Raw genomic sequence first — 22,070 nt, forward strand, 5'->3', positions numbered from 1 at the left:
ATCCTGACAACATTATTTCGGACGATACAAACTGGTACTAAGTTCGGTACTGGGGTTGGGTAATTAATTATTCTTATGTCGTGTGGACGAACAAATATTGGTAAATTAATTGATATTATCATCACGAAGTACAATAATTATGGTTTGAGTTCAAAACTATTAATATATTTGATTTGATTACTCGGATATTATATATTTTGAGGATGATATGACCGTGACTTGGTGAGTAGTTAATATCAATCTCTCACATGAATAACGTATTTACTAGACGAACAATAAGTGTCGAGTGTTGACTGTCGACTGTCGACGGAGGTGATTCAACCATAATGTTATCCTAATACGGAGTAGTAAGTAGTAAATAGTCCAACAAGGCCTGAACAAATAAGGTACTGTGGTAGGAATGTGTTTAACTTGATAGGAACAGAACATGGGCAGAAGACATGTGCTCTTCTTTTGTATACGGATTATATCGTATTTTTTAAAACAACAATGATATGGTGTCATTAGATATTTCATATTCTGTATAGCATCGATATGCTATGCACAATAGTATTATTTAATTTATTGATTTCTAGTACATGATAAATAAACTCGTGGATTTCTTAAAACTAGTACTTTCTATGTAGCGATCTAGGTTGCATGGACACTCTTCCTAATCGGTGTTTCCGTGTCGGACACCCGTGTCGGATACGATACTCATCGGACACACGTCAAAACGTGTCGGATACCTGTAAAGCCGTGTCTAACTTTCATCTTTTATTTGGGCACGTGTCCGACGCGTGTCCATGGTATTTTGAGCCGTGTTCATGGTATTTGGACACACCTTCAAACGGAAAGTTGAATTTAAGGTAAATGGCGTGAATTGTTATATGATTGAATTTGGTGGGCAAATGACGTTCTTTAGACAAGTAATGAGATGTCGAAATAGATTGATTATAAGTTGGTTTTTGGTTTTAGAAATGAGAACAAGTTATATTTAACGTCAAAATTTAACTTCATTTATTTAAATTTAATATCAAATACTTTTTCAAAAATAAAATCACACATATATAACTACAAAATATATATTTTTTAAAATTTAAATAACGTGTCCCGTATCCTAAATTTCATGGGATGTCGTGTCACGTGTCCGTGTCGTGTCCGTGTCCGTTTTGGTGCTACCTAGGTAGCGATTAATAATTTACACTTTTTTTTTGAGTGTCTCAGTTAATAGTTTTTACTTTCTTTTTTCTAGTAAATAAACCAACTAAATTATGAGTATGGGATCATTATCTTTCTTTACCTTAATAATCTTGTACTCCGTTTGTCCCGGTTATTTGTTGTCGTTTTTTATATTGGAGGTCTCAGTCATTTGTAGTCCTTTCTATTTTAAAAATGGATTTGATGAGCAATTTGATCATTTACACTCAATTTGTTTCACTTGTCATTTAGTAATTGACTCCTCCCTCTTTTCTTGGTCTTTGTGCCAAAACCAAAGGATAAGACCATCCCCAAGAAGTGGTCACGCTAACTAGGTCACGACCCGATTTTACTCTTAATCCCACCTTATTAACCTTGACCCATTTTCACCCTCCCAAGCAGAAGATCGCGACTTAGGTCATCAACCCTATCATTTACCACTTCACAACATTCCCAATCATACCCCACTATCATAATTCATATTATATAATTTTATTTATTATTTTTTTATTGTTCAACCAATAAAAAATATCCACCTTGAAGGTCACCAAGGTGGTCAATTTGCTCAACAAAGGTCACAAATTGACCTTTTAATGTAAAAAAGGTCACCAATTAACCATCAAAGGTCACCAAATATACTTGCTTAATTATGTCATTAGCATGACCAAGCAAGGTCATGACCTACCAATTGAGCTTGCTTGGGCATGGTCTAACAATTGACCGGAACGAAGGAAGTACATCCCGTACGTGTTAGTTATTAATTAGTCCAAGAAAGATGACAGAGAAGAGTTGGCCCACTGCTTCTAAGAACAACATCACTAGACAATCTCAAAGCCCAGCCCAAACTTATCCGAACCAAAAAATTATGGAGTCATCCAAAAGTATTTACGCAATTGTCGAAATATAAGAACACCTTGATCAAAAGTTTAAATTGATAGTTTTTTTTTTAATAAACTCGCACAAAAAGGTATGAGATCTCATTTTGTTTGGATTTGACTTTATATTCCCACTAGAAATCGAAGAATTTTTCAAACATGCACGTTTATTATTATACTGAAGAATATATGCCAGTTAGTTTATCCGATAAAATTATAAAGTGTGGTACTCATTAATCATAACTTAGGTTCAGTTTCGACCAATTAATATATCTACTCTCGTGACTTCCTTTACACTAAAAAAAATTATTGTACCGAAGAAAAAAAAACTTCCAAGTCCCAAATATAATGATTGTTATTGTAGAAACCAGGCCATGTCCTTAAACATATTCCTTATCTAAGCTTACTCCAATGCAAGATCGTCAAAGTGACTCTAATAGCAAATTAGCAACCAAGGTGTATTGATATCATTGGGCATTATCTAACAAGTAGAGATAATAACCCTAATGAGATCCTACTGTATTTCCAATTTGAAATAATCATTCATTTATCTAATAAGTACTTCAACGACCTCGAAATATAATTTATCATCCTCACATTTAGTGGCGGATTTTGAAATAACAAATAGGGGAACTGGGATCTGAACACTTAATTTTGCGCGTGACTACTTACACCCAACCATTGCACTAAGGACAGTAAGTGGATTATATATCCGATGTATTACCACCAATTGCTTAGTTTTTGAGCATTACAATAAAGTTTTCGAGTTTTGTTTTAAAGCTTTTGAGTTTTATTATAAAGTTTATGAGTTCATTCAATTAGACATTAAGCTCAAAAAATTGCAATATAACTCAAAAATATTACATATAAGCTCAGTTAAATTTGAGTTTTGACGGAAAAAAATTAAAATGTAAGATATAAACTTTAAAAGGCTCAGAAAAAATACACATAAGCTCAAAAACTAATGAGGTATGAGGTAGTACATCCGATGTATGTTCTTATTTCTCCACTAAGAGGATCGAACCAATTGATAATTTCTTCATTAAATTATCAGTAGGGTTGGAACCCTTTCGACATAACTAAGATCATCCACTGCTCACATCAATCCTTTGAAATTGATTATTTCAACAATTGTCACTAGTATAAATACACCTAAAACAATCACATTGCATTCAAGCAATGCCCTCATTCAAATTATACTCTTTAATTGTTCTATAGGAGAACAAACTCAAAAAAACGATTAAAAACAGAAGGTCGATAACATTCCTCATGGATAAAACTCCGAACATCGACGTACAAGTAATATCGACCGATACCGTAAAACCCTCATCTCCTACACCATCTCATCTCAAACAATACAAACTTTCATACCTTAACCAAATCCTACCATTAGTCCCAATTTTCCCTACATGTGGCCTTGTCTTTTACACCATCCCACCACATACACAACCACTTAATATCACCCACCTTAAAACAACCCTCTCCGAAACCCTCACCGAGTTTTACCCTCTCGCCGGTAAAGTTACCCAAACCGCGGTAAATTGTAACGATGACGGTGTACCCTTTATTGAAGCTAAAGCGAATTGCTCGATTTCCGCTTTCCTAACTTTGCCAAATAAACTCGACTTTATGTCGAAATTTCTCCCTCCGTTGTCGTCTCTAGGATTAGGAGACGGAGACGGAGACGGAGACAAACCTGTGTTGGAGCTTACTCACGTAGCAATTCAAATAACGGTTTTTACATGTGGCGGTGTTTCGATTGGATGGTATGATATTCATAAAATCATGGATGGTATTTCCGGTTCTACATTTCTTAACTATTGGGCCGGCCTCTCGAGTCAAACTCCAGAGGCCGACTTAATCCGTCCTGATTTCGAGTCTTGTGTTTCCGCCTTCCCTCCAACAACCAAACCATTAGAACTCCCTTCCACTATGAATTCTTATACAAAAGAACAACATAATAATAACTCAACAATTATAGCGAACAGACCAAAGTTGGCTGATGTAAGTGGTAAAGGCTCTCATCTCTTAAACGAGTGGTCAGGGGTTCGACTCCCGACTCTTGCGAATGAAAAAGCCAAACTTGAAAGGGGTCAACCCATTAAGCTGTCGGTAGGGGATACTCCAGATCAACACAGAAAAAAAACAATTATAGCGAATAGTTTCGTTTTTAAAAAATTTGTTATTTGCGAACTTAAGGCGAAAGCCGTGAGTAAAACAGTAGCGAAACCGACTAGTTTTCTAGCCATAGCCGGGTTTATATGGGAGAATCTATTATCCATCTCGTCCATCTCGAAAACAGTCGAAAATGATACGGGTTTGAAGGGTTCGGTCCTTCAAGTTACGTTAGACCTAAGGCCACGGGTCGACCCACCTCTACATAAAGGGTGCATTGGTAATCTTGCTTTGATCGCGGTGGCTAAAGTCGAGAACCAAACAGAGATGCCAGAGCTAGTAGCGGAAATTAACTCGTCCATTTCGGAGATGAACGGATATCGAGGAGAGGAGGGTGTGGAGAGTGTTATGGAAAGTTGGAGGAAAGTTATAAGTACGTCCGAGGAATATAAAGATAGAGTGTATAGGCTAACTAGTTGGAGTAGACTCGGGTTTAATGAACTCGATTTCGGGTTTGGTAAGCCGGTAAGGATGATTCCGACTGATGGAAAGATGTGTGAGTTTCACAAGAATATGATTATATTGAATGATTTTAAAGGTGAAGATGGTGATCATGGGATTGAAGCATGGTTGTTCTTGGTACAAAATGATATGGAAGCTTTGATTTGTAAACGTGAATTTCTTGCATTTGTTTCTCTTGTAAACTAGGTTACCTTTGGGCTATTGAAAATCAATAAGTCTCCCTTGTGACGTGGGTTAAATATCATCCACATTGGTAATTGGTAGATAAGACAAAAATCAGAGTGCCTAAGAATTCACAAATGACTTGTTTTTATCTACTCATGTGACTTTATTTGACTCGTCACAAGTTTGTGATGAATACGGTACGTCACAAATAAGAATTTGCGATTGAAAATATAGGTATAATAATGAGACACAAGATGCCTATATTAAGACTAAGATAAGAGATATAGTTTTCTAATCTAATTTAAGGAAAAATACAATCATCACACGAATAATCGTTTTATAATATAAATATTCACAGTTAGGAAGTCCCAAGACATTAGGGAAATCTAACAAGATGGAAACCTGACTTGGTTTAGGAATTATTTTCAATATAAGGGCTTCATGTGGAATTTAAAGTAAACATAAAATTAGAAAAATGACTATAAATAGATTTTTAAAGCATGCAATTCACTATATTGATCATGCATTTAGTATTGTAATGGTAGCCTCATCATCAATAAGAGCAATGAAGAAAAGATGAAAATAGGGGTATTTGTGGAATATGATTAGTGATTTTCATTTATGAATAGTGAATAGTCTTTTTACTAGGGTTTGATTGATATTCTTTTTACCAGGATTTGATTAATCTTCGATATGATTAAACTATGTGATTAAACTCTGTATTTGACCAGTTGTTGGCAGGGGGAAGTTAGAGGGTAGCAAGGGGTAGCCGAACCCAGAACCTCTCAACTCTTGCATTTCTGCAAGCTTCAATGTTTAACCCAGCTATCGATGTATTTCTGCAAGCTTCAAGATTTAACCCGACTACCCGAAACTCTTGTCTAGGAAATGGAGGAGTGATACACACCAAAAATATCATAGAGGGTAGCTAGTTTTAGGGGCGAGCAAAACCGTGTACCCGATACGGTTTTGAAAACCGTATCGGGTATACGGTTTTAAAAATCGCAAAAATCATCACTATACGGATCCGATACGGTTTAACCGTATATATGGTTTTCGGGTACCCGGAAAAATCGTGTATACGGAATCCGTATATACGGATACGGTTTGGTGACAAAATGCCCAATTAAACATTGTAATTATTCAAGAGCTAATAATTACCTCTAATATGACCACCTCTTATAAGGGGCTGATTTTTGTTTATTGAGATAAGTTAGTAAAAAAAGTCTTAAAAAACATTAAAAGAGTGGAGTTGAAAGATGAACTTTGCATTTTTTAACTTTTTTTATACAAAAACTTCAAACCGTGTCAGAAACCGTATATACGGTTTCGTTTTTGCCCGACCCGGATACGGTACGGTTTTTATAAAACCGTATCGTATATACGGATTTTCGTATCGTATATACGGAAATCCGTATAACTCAAACCGTATACCGTATCGTATCCGTATTATAAAACCGTATCGTATATTTTTGCTCACCCCTAGGCCCTAGCTAGTTTAGATGTTAGCTCTCTAGTTTCTAATTTCGTTCCCAAGTTAATTATAGGTTATCTAAGGGAATTAGTTAATGCGTATATAATAATCTATCAATGAGTTTTAGGAATCAACTTGTAAGATTTATCTCATGCGTTTAATGAAATTTAGGTGATTTATTCACTGTAATTCTATTATTAGGATAACCTATTAATTCTCGTAATTGAATAACTGCATTTCTATCTTTTTTATTTCCGTCTTAATTTCAATCGTCTCAAGGAGGGAATGGTTGGTAATCGAGCGCGAAATTATTGACCTTAACCAATAATAGAATACCATCAAAGGGGTGAATTTACTTGTTGTTCAAGGATATCAGTTACGTTATTAGTTGTTGTCGAAGGTATATAGAAAATGCATGATATTTTCTCAGAAAAGGACCCAATGAATGGACTATGTAATAGTTTTCAAACGAAATTATGGAATTATAGACTATGAGGTCGTCGATACTTAATATTTTCTCACATTTGTTTGTCAAATGTCCACATATGATTAACACGAATTGAACTAATCATAATCGAGGTCGACGACTTGTTATCCCACTAGGGGCGTAAAAAACTAGTACAGATTTCGTGCATTGTATATGTGGTATATAGAGTTTTCTCACATGTGTTTTTCAAATGTCCACATATGATTTACACTTCAACCCGATCATAGTCGAGCTCGATGACCTGTTATCCCAATTGGCACGTAAGTAAATGCTAGTAAATGTTGGTCAACTTTTACAACTTTTTTATTACACGTAAATTTTTTGGAGAGACGATCTCTCATTAAGTTATTAAGATACGCAACATTTCACCAAAAAATTGAAAAAGAATTGTTTAAAAAAAAAAAAAAGAATTATAAGAACTTCCGACTTGTTATATGTAGAATAATGGAGTATATTACATTGAAAGTTCCTCCTATTTACAAGTAAATGTCTTAAATTGATCATGGAGGACAGAGCTTTATATTTTATAAGTTAGGTAGAAATAAGTTAATAAGGTTATTACTCTTTCTTAAGATATAAAGGTAACATATGGCATGTTTACCGGGTTGTTCGTGAAAAAAAGAATACGTATCGGATGTATTACATCATATCTTTCTAATAATTGAGTTTACATGTATTTTTTCCAAGTATTTAAAATTTATTAGTTATATAATAATAATAATAATAATAATAATAATAATAATAATAATAATAATAATAATAACGGGTTTTCTATCCTATGCCCACTGGGCATAGGTTAAGAAAGTAAAAATAGAAAGATTTAAATGTTTTCCTTGGAAAAAAAAGTAAAAGTAATTGTATATTACAATTTCCCATAAAGACATCATTAAATTCTTTCTATTTTTGGCTTTCTTAACCTATGCCTAGTGGGCATAGGTTAGAAAAAATAATTTTTCGATGAGTAAAACTCGAAATTAGTTAAATTTATAAGTATAATTTTTTGTGCAATGTTGTATTTTTTTAGTTTAATGTTTAAGTAAACAAACTGAAACAGTAAAAACTTTAAAATAAAACTTGAAAAGTTTATTATAAAACTCAGAAAGTACACACAATTCAATGTACTTCTAAGGCTCCAATATATAATCTATTTTTTTTTTTTGGTGAAGTCCAATATATAATCTATGAAGTGGTTATTCGTTCACATTTGTTTGTCAGCAATTAATTATTCACGTCAAGTTATTATTCAACCGATCATAGTCACGATGGTCCTTATATTTAATTACAAGACTTAACCTACGTCAACGTTATACAACTGTTTATTTTTACTATAAGTACGTACAATTATTCAACATTTTATGAACAAAAACATCAAAATACAAGAAAAAATGAATCTAGAAATCCAAGTAATATCAATGGAAACCCTAAAACCTTCATCTCCTACACCTTCACATCTCAAAACATTCACTGTTTCATTCTTAGATCAAACATTCCCTACATTTCACGTGCCTTTTCTCCTTTTTTATCCCACTAAAACACCGCATAACGATAATATTACTGAAATCCTAAAATCGTCACTGATTCAAACCCTAACCCAATTCTACCCTCTAGCCGGTCGATTCATCGACGACTCAACAATGTCGTGTAACGACGAAGGCGTACCCTTTGTCGAAACTCGTGTTAATTCCCGTCTTACGGATTTTCTTACAGTGTCTCGTAAACTTGAATTGTTACCGGAGTTACTCCCACCTAAAGACTTACCGTCTCTTGGGCATAGGCCCATTTCGGAGCTTACACCGTTGGCATTTCAAGTTAACGTTTTTGCATGTGGTGGTATCGTAATCGGATGTTACATGTTACATAAAGTTTTAGACACGGCTTCGTTAGGCACGTTTTTCAAGTATTGGGCCGGTCTAGTGAAGAATCAAGCCCAAGACGCTAACGTTGTTGGGCCGAACTTTGATGCAATTGTCAAGGCCTTTCCTCCACGTCCTACAGCCGAACCGGTCATTGCACCGGACCGGGTTAACGGCCCACCAAAGAATATCCTCCCTTCCTTTGTTGTTCTAGCAAGGTGCTTCAAAATAACAAAGAATGCTATAACTAGCCTTAAGGCTACGGCCGCGAGTGGGGCCGTTCCCGGCCCCACTTCATTTGAGGCCGTTGCAGGGTTCGTTTGGGAAAATGTCATGGTGGCTGCGTGTATGGCACGTGATCAATCAACACCTAAGGATACGGTATTGTCAATGAGTATGAATATGCGACCGCGAACTAATCCGCCACTTCCTAATGAATCCATGGGTAATTGCACAACTATAGTCCAAGCCAAGGCTAAAATGTTGGAAACGACATTGAAAGAGTTGGTTGGGAAGATTCATGATGTCATTCTGAAAGCGAAACCGAAAATCGAGAAATTTCAAGGGGAAAATGGTATAGAGGAAATATCTTTGGACATAAAAGAGACGACACGAATTATAATGCACGAAAATTCACGTGTTTATCATCTTAGTAGTTGGTGTAAGCTTGGGTTAAATGAGGCGGATTTCGGGTTTGGGAAGCCAACTTGGATCATACCAACGGATGCTAACCCGCCTCCGTCTCTTAGGAACTCGATCCTGTTTACGGATTATAGTGATTCTAGTGGTGACGACGGAATTGAAGTATGGTTGTTTTTGGAGGAGAAAGAGATGCACTTCTTAGAGTCCTGCAAAGGATTTCTAGATTACGCTTTTCCGAATTATTAAGGTTTATTTATATAGAACTATTGATTGCGTCTCAATCATCAACTTGTTTGTGTGTGTAATAATACAGTATAAAAATATAAAAATAAACAGTGTTGTGCTATGGATTTTAATTATTTGTGTAATATTATCAAATTTCAATACTGTGTTTGGATAGTAACGCTTTTGCGGGTGTTTTAGCCATGGTATGAACTATGAAAACGCATTTTTGCTAGCGCTTAGGGTGACGGGCTGCAAAATCAGCACACGTAAACTTGGTATTATAACCGGTGCATATACATTATAATACAAGGAAAATGAGTTTGTACCATCACGTGATACTGAGTTTCGTATTACTATACTAAGGTTATATTACATTATACTACTCGATAATAACAGAGAAATGTCGCAACCAAAGCAGCGAGGTAAAGTGATGAGGTAAATAATTGAAGACCTTGGTTATCATATTGACAGTAAAACTTTGGTTTGCATTTGGTGTAGTCTTCTTGTGAGAGCAAATTTAATGGTAAGCTAGTTGGCAACTAACTTACCTTTGTCATTTCATATTTTAGGTTACAATTATTTTAGGAAAAATTAATAGGAATAATCTATCCTATTAGGCGTCTTCTATTATTGATCCATGTTCTCTTTAATCCCACAATAAAACAAACTAATTAACATATCTTTAAAGCCTAAACTTGGTCACTTAACTTGTTGTATCAGGTTAAAGAGTAGTGGGGCCCATATTTTTCTTATTTATTCTCATCTTCTTCTTTCTTTTCCTACGTCTTCTTCATTCATTATTTTTTCTCCATCAACTAGTTTTGTGGCCCGTGAAATTCACGGGATGTTTTGTTTCTACCGTAATATTTTTAGTGATTTAATATCATAAAATACTACGATCAACTCAACTTACGATTTTCATGTTTTAAGTTAAAACTTCTTAGGGTTGTATAAAGTCAGTTAATCTTTTGTACAACAGTTTAATTGTTACACAAAACTATAATATTGTCAATGAGAACCCTCACTAATTATTAGATATTAAAATTGTATCAACAATTCAGGAAATAACATAACACTCTCGATTAGAATTGTTATGACAAAACTAACATTTCACACCACCCATAATATTGTAGCTAATAAAATAATAAATTGCGAAACTAAGAATTCCAAAGGAGAAACTCGAACAACAATTACATCATTAAGACATAATACTTTATATATTAAAACAATATTATACAAAATTGTATGTCATCTCTCCAAAAAATTTCACCTTTAGCCATATACTTCAAAATTTGAAGTACTTCGGGTATTTGCCACCCATCGCAAATTCCACGTAATTGATATGTTCTTTAGATTGTCATACTTAAATACCATTGTCTCCTAAAATTTCAATTACATAACCTTTGAAAAATGCAATAACCATTATAAATAGGGTAATTTGATAACTTATACCTAGAATAAGTCACTTTTTCAAATCTTATACCTAAGATAACTTTCTTTAAAATCTTATACCTAAAATAACATTTTTTTTCCAAACTTGATACCAAATCTGAAAAAAAGCCTTGAATTGACAATTTTACCCATACTAATTAAACATTGTCATCATTTGTTTCACCCATTAACACACATATCTACAATTACCACCACTAAAAAACATTAAATTAGTAAGGGCAAAGTCGTTAATTTAGGGATTCTTTTAAGATTTGGTATCAAGTTTGTAAGATAATGTTATTTTAGGTATAAGATTTTAAAGAAAATTATCTTAGGTATAAGATTTGAAAAAATGAGTTATTCAACGTATAAGTTATCAAATTACCCTTATAAATACAATGTATTGATAATAAAAATAACAACTAAAAGAGACAAAAGACAAAAATTAAGGTTAAAGCTCATTCACCTAATGTTAGCGTAGAATTTAGAGATGGGTGAGGGATTACGAGCTTCTCGTCGAATATGGTGGCTGTTAGGCCCAGTTTAGCCTGGTCTGATTGTAACCTGGCCTGACTCAACAAGGCTGATTGATCAAGACAAGAACCGGACAAATCTGACTACTGTTTAGCTGCTGAAGAATATTATGGCAAGAAGACTACTAAATCCTGGAAAAGAAGCCTGATAGTCGAAAATCATAGCTTGGCGAGTACTAAAAACGACTGGATTAAGCGGATAAACAAGAAATGCGATTGTATAAGCCAGATAACCATGCCCTATTCTCAAGGAAGACCAAGTCCAAACCTAAAACTATTTAATCCATGAATCTGGACGGAAAGAAGAGAAGAAGCTAAGGATTGGTTAAATTAAGAACGGGTCAAGCGAGCTAATAGGAGGCGTGCCCTATAATTCCTAAACAATGACTCCTACAATTAGGGAGGAGGTTGCTCATTATAACGTTACTCATTGTAACGTTGGGCAGATCATGGGTAGAACTATAAATAGGAGAATTTAACAATTGTAAAGGATATTCATTATTACTTAATTTTATCTATACTTTATCTTTTTCACTCTTGAGCATTTGAATATTCTTTCAACATTGTGCCCGGTATATCAAAACAATAAAAACGTTATTCTTATACTTATTTCTTTGTCATTTATTCATACCATTCTAATCTTATAGAACTAGATACCCTGATCATTATATAACCAAGCCGGATCCCTCCAGGAAAATCCTGCTAAAACAATTGGCGCCCACCGTGGGGCATCTAGTTCTTCAACCAATAAAATTCTCCTTATTATCTCTCAATTAATATTCACACACAAAAATGGTGGAACTCACCGAACAACAATTAGCGGCTGCTCTGCCAAAATCAAGGAATTGGAAACAATCCAAGAGAAAGCGCTCAGTGAAGCAAATCAATAGGTCAAGGAATCGAGTCTAGCCTCAAGAAGAAATTGGAAAATCGGGCTTCGGGCTCCGGACCGGTTCGAACCAGAACCCCATTCTCATCCATCATCAAAAACATAGACTTCTCTAATTTTGGAACCCCGGAGAAGGATACATTATCCGACTCCAACCATTCCCAATGATGAGACAAACAAAACCGAAGCCGCAATAATGATGGCTATGCTTCAAGAAATCCAAAAACTCCACAACAAAATAGAAAATATACCCGAGTGCCGGACCACATAGTCAAGTAGAAGTTGACGACTTTGCGATTCACCTTTTGCAGATGAAATTGCAAAGATTGATCTCCCCAAGAAATTCACTGTTCCATCCATGAGAACCTATGATGGAACCTCGATTCACAAAACCATGTTGCCATATTCAAACAAAAATGCTTGGTCGCCTCAATACCCAAATAACTCGAGCAAGTCTCTGCATGTGCAAAGGCTTTGGCACGACCCTGACCGAGCAAAGATTACGGTGGTTCATCAATCTACCAAATGGAGGTATCAAGAATTTTGCGAAATTGATCAATGCCTTCAACCAACAATTCGCAAGTAGCGAGAGATATGGCCAAGAGACCCGAGAACTGTTTCGGGTAAAACAACTTCCTGAAGAATCTCTCAAAGAATTCCTGGCCGATTTGTCAAAGAAAAGGTGGCCATTCCCGGATGCGATGAAGAAACAAAGAAGAGAAGCATTCGGACAAGGAGTCCCGCTTGACAAAGGACATCTACGCAGACACGACCAAGAAAGCATGTCCAACCTTTGCCACTGTCCAATCCATTGCCTTAGAGCATGTCAGATTAGAAGAAGATCTCAACTTCAGGACGAACTCATCCGGAGGAAAGCAAGGCTATGGACACACCAACAGAAAAGTTCATACCGAAAAGGAGGCAATCCTAGATCGACCCTATTCCAGGCCGAACGGTGCAAGTCAATATGGCACAAGAGCATAAAGGTAACCTTTCTAGCCTCCCAACTATTCCTGAATATAACTTCTCTATTAATACTGCAGGATTAATCAAACGCCTGGAAAACCTGGGAGATACAGTCAGATGGCCAAAGAAATCCGACAACCCCAGGAAAGATCCAACAAGATGGTGTGACTTCCATCGGGACATCGGACACACCACGGAAAGAATGCATTCATCTCAGGAAACAAGTAGCATATCTTCTAAAGAAAGGCTACTTGAAAGATATAATCCAGCAGTCAAAGAATAAAGATGAAGGACAAAATAAGAGAGACCCAGGAAGCAGCAGAGATCCTCCTCCTCCTCCTCCCATCTATGAAGTCAAATTCATAAATGGAGGATCGAAATATCATGGTCCGACCAGACTCTGCAGCCAAGAGAAATTTCCGGGGAATCAAGACTCCAACCTCCTCCCAGGCCCGAGTCATTGCCTGCTATTACCTTTGATGACTCGGATCACGCAAGGAATATCGGTCTACACCACGACAGCCTAGTAATCACAATGCAAATCGACACAGCCAAAGTATCAAGAATCCTGATAGATGGAGGAAGCTCAATCAACCTGGTGATGCTTGACGTTCTTAAAGCTATGAAGATAGACGAAGGAAAGATCATCAAAAAATCCAGCGTCCTGGTTGGATTCAGTGGAGAAACAAAGAACACCCTGGGAGAAATCAGCTTGCCTACCTATGTGGAAGGCGTGGCTTCATATGAAAGATTTGGAGTAATGGATTGCCTATCCTCGTATAATGTAATCCTGGGCAGACCATGGATCCACAATGTCAAAGCAATCCCATCAACATACCATCAATGCGTGAAAATTCCAACGAGAATGGGGGATAACCACCATCGAGAGGAGAACAAAGGATGGCTCGAATGTTACACTCGGGCTTTGAAACCCTCAAAGTCGGTAAGTCCTTGCATAGCAATTAAAGTCACCTATCAGGGAAGAATACATAGCACAAACACAGATGGAAACTGGAGAAGTCATATTAGACCCAGAATTCCCTGACAGGAAAGTACTTGTAGGGTCAGATGCACCCGACTCAATCAGACCAAATCTGGTCAGCTTTCTTAAAACTAAAATGTCTTGTTTTGCTTGGTCACATTTTGATATGACTGGTATAGATGCTGATGTTATTACTCATAAGTTGAACATTGACAAATCCTTTAAGCTCAGTACAAAGAAAAGAGAAGAAAATTTGCTGCAGAAAGGCACGAAATTATCAACCAAGAAGTTGACAAGCTACTGGACATGGGAATGATCAGGGAAGTGATGTACCCTGACTGGCTTGCAAACGTGGTAGTCGTCCAAAAGAAAAATGGCAAATGGAGAGTCTGTGTAGATTACACCGACTTAAACAAAGCCTGCCCAAAAGATCCATTTCCCCTACCACACATCGATGCAATGGTAGATGCCACTGCAGCCACGAAATGTTGACATTCATGGATGCCTCCAAATGGATTCAACCGAGATAAAAATGCACCCAATGGACCAGAAAGCACGACTTTCATCACCGAAAGAGGTATATATTGTTATCTTTGCTATGCCCTTTGGATTAAAAAATGCAGGTGCAACCTACCAAAGGCTAGTCAATATGATGTTCAAAGATCAAATAGGAGACACCATGGAAGTCTATATAGATGACATGGTAGTCAAATCAAAAAAGGCAGAAGACCACGTCAAAGACCTGGAAATAGCCTTTCAAATACTGGAAAAATTCAATATGAAGCTCAACCCACAAAAATGCCACTTCGAGTCTCAAAGAGGCAAATTCCTGGGCTACATGGTGACAAAAAGAGGAATAGAAGCCAACCCTGAGCAGATCAAAGCTATCCTGGAGCTAGAACCACCAAAAACAGTCAAAGACATACAAAAGTCCGATCGGAAGAATAGCGGCCCTGAACAGATTCATCTCAAGATCATCAGAAAGATGCAAATCATTCTATAACCTGCTAAGGAAGAACAAGGACTTTCAATGGACCCCGATCATCAGTCGCCTTTGAAGACCTGAAAATATATCTATCCTCTCCCCCTCTTTGGCTAAACCGGTCAAAGATGAACCCCGACAAGATACACCGATCCCACAAATCGCTATCGTGCGATCCTGGTCAAAGAAGCGAGACGGACAACAAAGACCACTGTCTATTATGTAAGTAAAAGTCTACTGGATGCGAGAGATCGGTATGGCCTACTAGAAAAATATGTTTTAGCTTTAATAATGAGTTGCACAAAATTAAGACCATATTTTGAAAGTCACCCTATAATAGTCAAAACAAATCTTCCTATTAAGTCTGTACTTAGGAGACCGAATTGTCCTGGACGAATGTGCAAATGGTCACCCCAAATAAGCACATACAATATAACATTTGAACCAAGGACAGCAATTAAGTCACAAGCACTAGCAGATTTTGTGGCTGATTTTAGTCCGACCCTAGAACCCGACCTAATAAAAGAAGTAAATAAACCGACCAAAGACCAAACGGACCTAGAATGGACCCTATTTGTCGATGGAGCAGCCAACACAAGGGGCACAAGCCTAGGTGTAGTACTAAAATCACCACAGGGGGATAAGATAGTACAGGCTATAAGTTGTGCATTTGAGGCCACCAACAATGAGGCGAATATGAAGCCCGATAGCCGATTAAAGGTATGTATTGATCTTGGTGTGCAAAATTTAAAGGTACGCACTGATTCCCTTCTCGTCTCCAACCAGGTAAATGGCATATATACTGCAAAAGACCCCAAAATGATGCTTTATCTAGATGTTGTTCAAATGCTAAAGTCAAAGTTTAAAAACTTTAATATTGACCAAATTTCCAGGGACTTAAATACCCAGGCCGATGCCTTAGCCGGCCTAGGGTCCAACTTTAGTCCCCTTGATTTTGACAAAATACCCATTGTGCATTTATTAGAACCTGCAATAAACAAACAAGATGAAAGTTTCCCAATCTACATTGCTAATTCTTGGACGAAACCTTACTATGATCTGGCTACAACAACAGTGGGAATCCTACCCTTAAATAAGCAAGATGCCGAGCACACTGAAAATAAAAGTCGCCTCGTATACTATTATTGACAACGTGCTTTTTAAGAAATCGCAGGCGGACCTTACCTCGGATGCCTGGAACCACGGGAAGGCGAGCGGATATTATCAAATCCATGAAGGATCTTGTGGAAATCACAAAGGTGGAAGAAGCCTGGCAAGCAAAGTACTCGAAACAGGATATTATTGGCCCACCTTAAGAGCCGATTGCCTGGATTTTAGCTCTAAATGCAAAGCCTCGTCGATTCACGGACCATATATCCATCACCATCTCGAAGAACTACATTCCATATCCGCACCCTGGCCATTTATGAAGTGGGGCATGGATATAGTAGGAAAACTACCTCAAGCACCCGGACAGAAAGTTTTCATGCTAGCAATGACTGATTACTTCTCCAAATGGATAGAAGCTGAATCATACAGGCAAGTCAAGGAGAAAGATGTCATAGCATTCATCAAACATAATATCATATGTAGATATGGCATCCCCTCCGAAATAATATGCGACAATGGCACACAATTTGTGGGAAAAAGAACAAAGACAGCCTTCGTGCTCAATGGAACATCAATCTGGTAACATCCACACCAGGATATCCAAAAGCCAACGGTCAGGCGAATCCAAGAACAAAGTGGTGATCACCGCATAAAGAAAAAGCTGGAAAGAAGAAAAGGTAGATGGGTGAAGAGCTTCCCCTGGTCCTTTGGGGCGACAACCACGCCTAAAACATCCACCGGCCAAACCCCTACTCCTTGGTCTATGGATGTGAAGCGATAATCCGGCCGAGGTGGACATTCCATCACCCGGATGTAGCCTGAACACAACAACAAACAACATACCTCTAATGGAGGATAGCCTGGACTTAACAAAGAGCTAAGAGATGCGGCAAGCATCGATTAGCGAAGATACCAAAGAAAGAGTTGCGAGAAGCTACAACAAGACTGTCAAAGCCAGGGTGTTCAGGGTAGGAGACCTCGTTCTCAGGAAAGTATTCCAAAACACAAAAGAGAAGAATGCTGGCAAATTGGCCCCAACCTGGGAAGGCCCCTATCTGATTGATTCAATAGTCGGCCAGGGAGCTTATAGACTACAAACCCTGGACGGAGAAATGATCCCAAGAGCTTGGAATATTACACACTTAAAACTATTTCACATATAGAATATATTTGCACAATCCAGGTATAACTTTTTACTTTAAACACTTCTTGCCTGAAAACTACATGTATGATACTTGCAATTATATGAATAAATGCCGTATATGATTTCTTCAAATTATGTGCCCAAGTACTTACCTATACTCTCATAATTACTTAGTGAAATCTTCAACACTTGTTTTACATATTGCATCTTATTTAAAAACAAATCTTAAAGATTGGGGGCCACCCCCACCAAATATCCAACTGATATCCAAAATTCGATTGCAAAATATAGGCCTTTAAATATTGAGCTCAACATAACATACAAACCTGGAAAATCTATTCCTGGACTGTATGACATAAATGGGTCATAAGCCCTCCAGACAGGCAAGGGACATAAGCCCTCCAGACAGGCAACAACCCCACCCATAACACATTAAACTGGCCTGATCCAGTCAAATAACTGGCCTGATCCAGTCGAAAAAACTGGCCAGATCCAGTACACGTCTAACATCACAAAAGTACTTTGTCAAAACACAAAAAGAAGCAAAACAAAGACCAAATATTTATTCACCCAAAATAATTGGCCCTACCTAATAACCATCCATTCCAGGAACATCCCCCCTGGATGAGCCAAAAAAGTTTCTGATACACTCTAAATATTCATTCCAGGGACATTCCCCCTGGATAGACCAAAACCCAAAAGAAAAACAAAACTAAGCTACTTTTGAGCCAGTGACCGACTCACAACCATCCGCCATTTCCTGATCATCAGACTTTGCCTTGGAAGGAGGAGAATCCACTTCTTCTTCTTGACCCATACTGGCCAAATCAGGATATTGAGTGTCCAAAGCCATCTCATCTCGATCCGGATTCCAATTAGCCCGGTCAGATTCTGGATCCCTCATAGCATCAACCCGGCCTTTCCCGAAGAAGTACTGAGCAGCATCAGCCAACCGCGCTTCCACCAACTCCTTTTCAGCTGCAAGCTCCTCGTTCTTTCTTAACTGATCTTGCATTGCCTGCCTCTCAGCCTCCAACTCTTGCCTGACAACCTTCTCAGCATTTTTTGCAGCCACCTCACAAACTATAGCAGCCCTGACCGACTCCTTGGCTGTCCCCAACTGAGATTGGAGTACCACTTCATTACCCCTGGATGTGTGCAGGTCACGGTTCAGTCTATCCAGCTTTTCCTCCAAATTAGCAACCTTGGCCTGTGCATCCCTAAGCTGGCAAGCAGTAGCCAGCCCGGCATCCAACCCCTGCATACATACGAAATCAATCAGCCAAACACAAGATAAAACAAAAAACACATAAACGATTAAAAATATCCCTTTACAACTTACCTCCCTGGCCTGGGAAGCAAGAAAAGTCAGAATAGAAACCACCCTGGTAGATGACTCAAGGGTACTAGCAGATAATAGCTGGTCGCTCATCTTTGCAGAAAACTCATCTATCCGAGCCCGGGCATCATCCATGTCATCAACCCTAGCAGGTACCTGCCTTATACTCCTGAGAGGCTGAGCTTGAATAGGCTCTTTGCCTCCCTCTTCCTCTTCCAGGATCACATCTTCCCTCTTCCTTTTTTGAGCCTGGACGACCTCAGGCGACACTATCCTAGGCAAATCTTGGGTAGGCTGGGTATTGGAGACCAGAATATCAAGTGTCTTGTCACTCCCACTAGCCTCCTGGCTCTTGGACTGTTCAGCAATCCTAGCCACCCCAGCCTTCAATTCTTTTGCAGAAAAACTGGCCAGCCTAGCAGAAGACCTAAATACTGAATACATAAAAATACATATATATGAGTGTCGAAGAAGAAAACGACAAGAAGATAACAGATAAACATAAAAATATATAGAAGACATACAGGAAAGAGCAGTAGAACTAGGCTTGCCTTTGGGTACTTTAACCCCAGTCAACTTGGTCTTCATATACCGGGGCAACAATTCCCTGCCCAAGCAAGCTGGCCAGGTCCTCTCTTCCTCGGGAATAGCAAGGAAAGCATCTATCCTTGCAACAGCCTCTTCATCTAGAGGATCATGATTCCAATCAGGAGCTACAAACATTACAGGAACAGGTAAGACTTATATACCTCACTCCCATTCAATATAGCTACAAATTAAAAGTACAGGAAACCTACCACTCTCCAAAGGAGGATATCTCAGGTAATCAAAGCCTGATCCCAGAGTCTCAGTCCGGATAAACAGGAAAGTCTTTGCCCAACTCTTGTCATCTCCAGAGTCCAGGTTAGTAATTAATGGAGTCATCTTTGACTTAATTCTCAAATTAAAACGACCAACAGAAGGATTTTTAAAGTGATATACTGCCTTGATATCGTTGAGAGTAATCACAAGATTGTGTTTAGCACACAAATTTTCTATGGAATGAACAAGTTTCCAAACCATCGGCATAATCTGAAAAGGTGACACTTCCATAGCACGGATGGTGTCAATCATTAAAGGAGTAAAAGGTAACTTACAGCCTGCTTTGAATGCCCATTCGAAAATACAGAACCAACCAGGTGATACCCAGTTAGCCCTAACTGGACAAAATTCAGGAATCCATACCTCAGTCGATTCAGGAATTATTTTCTTCTCCCTTAATATTTTGTCATAATTTGTTTTCAACCAGTTCTCTTCAGGAAAGTAAGGATCCAAAGATTGAAGGGCAGTGAAAACAGAATCCTGGTACTTAAAAGCCACAGCACGAGCAGGTGGATCAATCTCCATCACTTCTTCTTCCTGGACGTTTATAGATTCAGGCTCGGCAGCAGCAGCTTTCTGGGATGCAGGGCGTTTCTTTGCTCCCATGTTTTCAAATGTTTGATTTATTATTGAAATTGTCGAGATAACAGAACAGGATTACTAAGAAGAAGGGAAGAATTTTAGAAGAATTTCAGAAGAATTTTAGAAGAATATTTAGCAAAGAAAGTGGAGGAAATTTGGTGAAAGATAATCTTGCCCTAAATACCGTATTTATAGAAAATCTATAACGGTGTGAAAACCCTAGGGATTGCAAAACTCTCAGCATGACATCACCTAGCCGTTATAGTGTCCAACGGTAACTAGGATTCTAAGAGTCATTGATTAAGTGTAAGTCTCTTTATTGTTTAGCCCGGTAAAAATTGACATTTCACCCCCGGCCGACCCAAAGACGGGTAAAATGTCAAGGGGCAATTGTTAGGCCAGCCATTTAGCCTGGTCGATTGTAACCTGGCCTCGACTCAACAAGGCCGATTGATCAAGACAAGAACCGGACAAATCGACTCTTTGTTTAGCCGCTTGAAGAATATTATGGCAAGAAGACTACTAAATCCTGGAAAAGAAGCCTGATAGTCAGTAAATCATAGCTTGGCGGAGTACTAAAAACAGCCTGGATTAAGCAGATAAACAAGAAATGCGATTGTATAAGCCAGATAACCATGCCCTATTCTCAAGGAAGACCAAGTCCAAACCTAAAACTATTTAATCCATGAATCTGGACGGAAAGAAGAGAAGAAGCTAAGGATTGGTTAAATTAAGAACGGGTCAAGCGAGCTAATAGGAGGCGTGCCCTATAATTCCGGCAACAGCTCCTACAATTAGGGAGGAGGTTGCTCATTATAACGTTACTCATTGTAACGTTGGGCAGATCATGGGTAGAACTATAAATAGGAGAATTTAACAATTGTAAAGGATATTCATTATTACTTAATTTTATCTATACTTTATCTTTTTCACTCTTGAGCATTTGAATATTCTTTCAACATTGTGCCCGGTATATCAAAACAATAAAAACGTTATTCTTATACTTATTTCTTTGTCATTTATTCATACCATTCTAATCTTATAGAACTAGATACCCTGATCATTATATAACCAAGCCGGATCCCTCCAGGAAAATCCTGCTAAAACAGTGGCTAAAAAGAAAAATTATTGGATCAATACAAAGATTTATGACTTGTAGATACATAATATCATTTAAAAGAAGTGATTGAAAATCCACACATTCCATACACATAATATAGTTGATGGCTGTGTAGAGTGTTAGATGATATATATATATATATGGGTTTTTCTAACGTGTGCCCTTAGGACACACATTATTAACCCATATATGGTAAGATTATCAACATATTCAAATGAGATACTTAAGTATATTCTCATTTTTACCATATTTAATGAGAATATGTTGATAATCTTACCATATATGGGTTATTAATGTGTGCCCTTAGGGCACACGTTAGAAAAACCCTATATATATATATATATATATATATATATATATATATATATATATATATATATATATATATATATATATATATATATATATATATATATAAGGTTCTTCTAAGGTCCTCCTATCATATAAGGCCCTAAGTCCTTATAAGAGCCCTTGGATGGAAGGGATGGAGGGATGAGATTACATCTCATTGAAGGGTCACAATTCTCCCTCCCTAATCTCCTTCCCTAATTGTGTATAACTCTACCTAATTTTGTACAACTCTACCACCATTTC

At 37.6% G+C, this 22,070-nt stretch overlaps 2 protein-coding genes across 2 annotated transcripts; both read left to right on the forward strand.

The window, feature by feature from the left end:
* The first annotated feature begins 3,683 nt into the window (after positions 1–3,683).
* LOC141620972 (stemmadenine O-acetyltransferase-like) lies at positions 3,684–4,877 on the forward strand. Its single transcript, XM_074437706.1, has 2 exons — positions 3,684–4,058; positions 4,254–4,877. The coding sequence occupies exons 1-2, from the start codon at positions 3,684–3,686 to the stop codon at positions 4,875–4,877; spliced, it is 999 nt and encodes a 332-aa protein (XP_074293807.1).
* A 3,574-nt stretch (positions 4,878–8,451) lies between these two features.
* Positions 8,452–9,558, forward strand: LOC141620973 (vinorine synthase-like). The gene has a single exon (XM_074437707.1). The coding sequence runs from the start codon at positions 8,452–8,454 to the stop codon at positions 9,556–9,558; it is 1,107 nt and encodes a 368-aa protein (XP_074293808.1).
* The last annotated feature ends 12,512 nt before the right edge of the window (positions 9,559–22,070 follow it).

The sequence above is a fragment of the Silene latifolia genome, chromosome X (assembly GCF_048544455.1).
Source record: "Silene latifolia isolate original U9 population chromosome X, ASM4854445v1, whole genome shotgun sequence".
NCBI lineage: Eukaryota > Viridiplantae > Streptophyta > Magnoliopsida > Caryophyllales > Caryophyllaceae > Silene > Silene latifolia.

Coding starts and splice junctions, on each gene's coding strand:
- LOC141620972 (XM_074437706.1), top strand. CDS start 3,684: ATGTCGAAATTTCTCCCTCCGTTGTCGTCTCTAGGATTAGGAGACGGA. Junction 4,059..4,253: donor ACAGACCAAAGTTGGCTGAT/GTAAGTGGTAAA, acceptor TGCGAACTTAAG/GCGAAAGCCGTGAGTAAAAC.
- LOC141620973 (XM_074437707.1), top strand. CDS start 8,452: ATGTCGTGTAACGACGAAGGCGTACCCTTTGTCGAAACTCGTGTTAAT.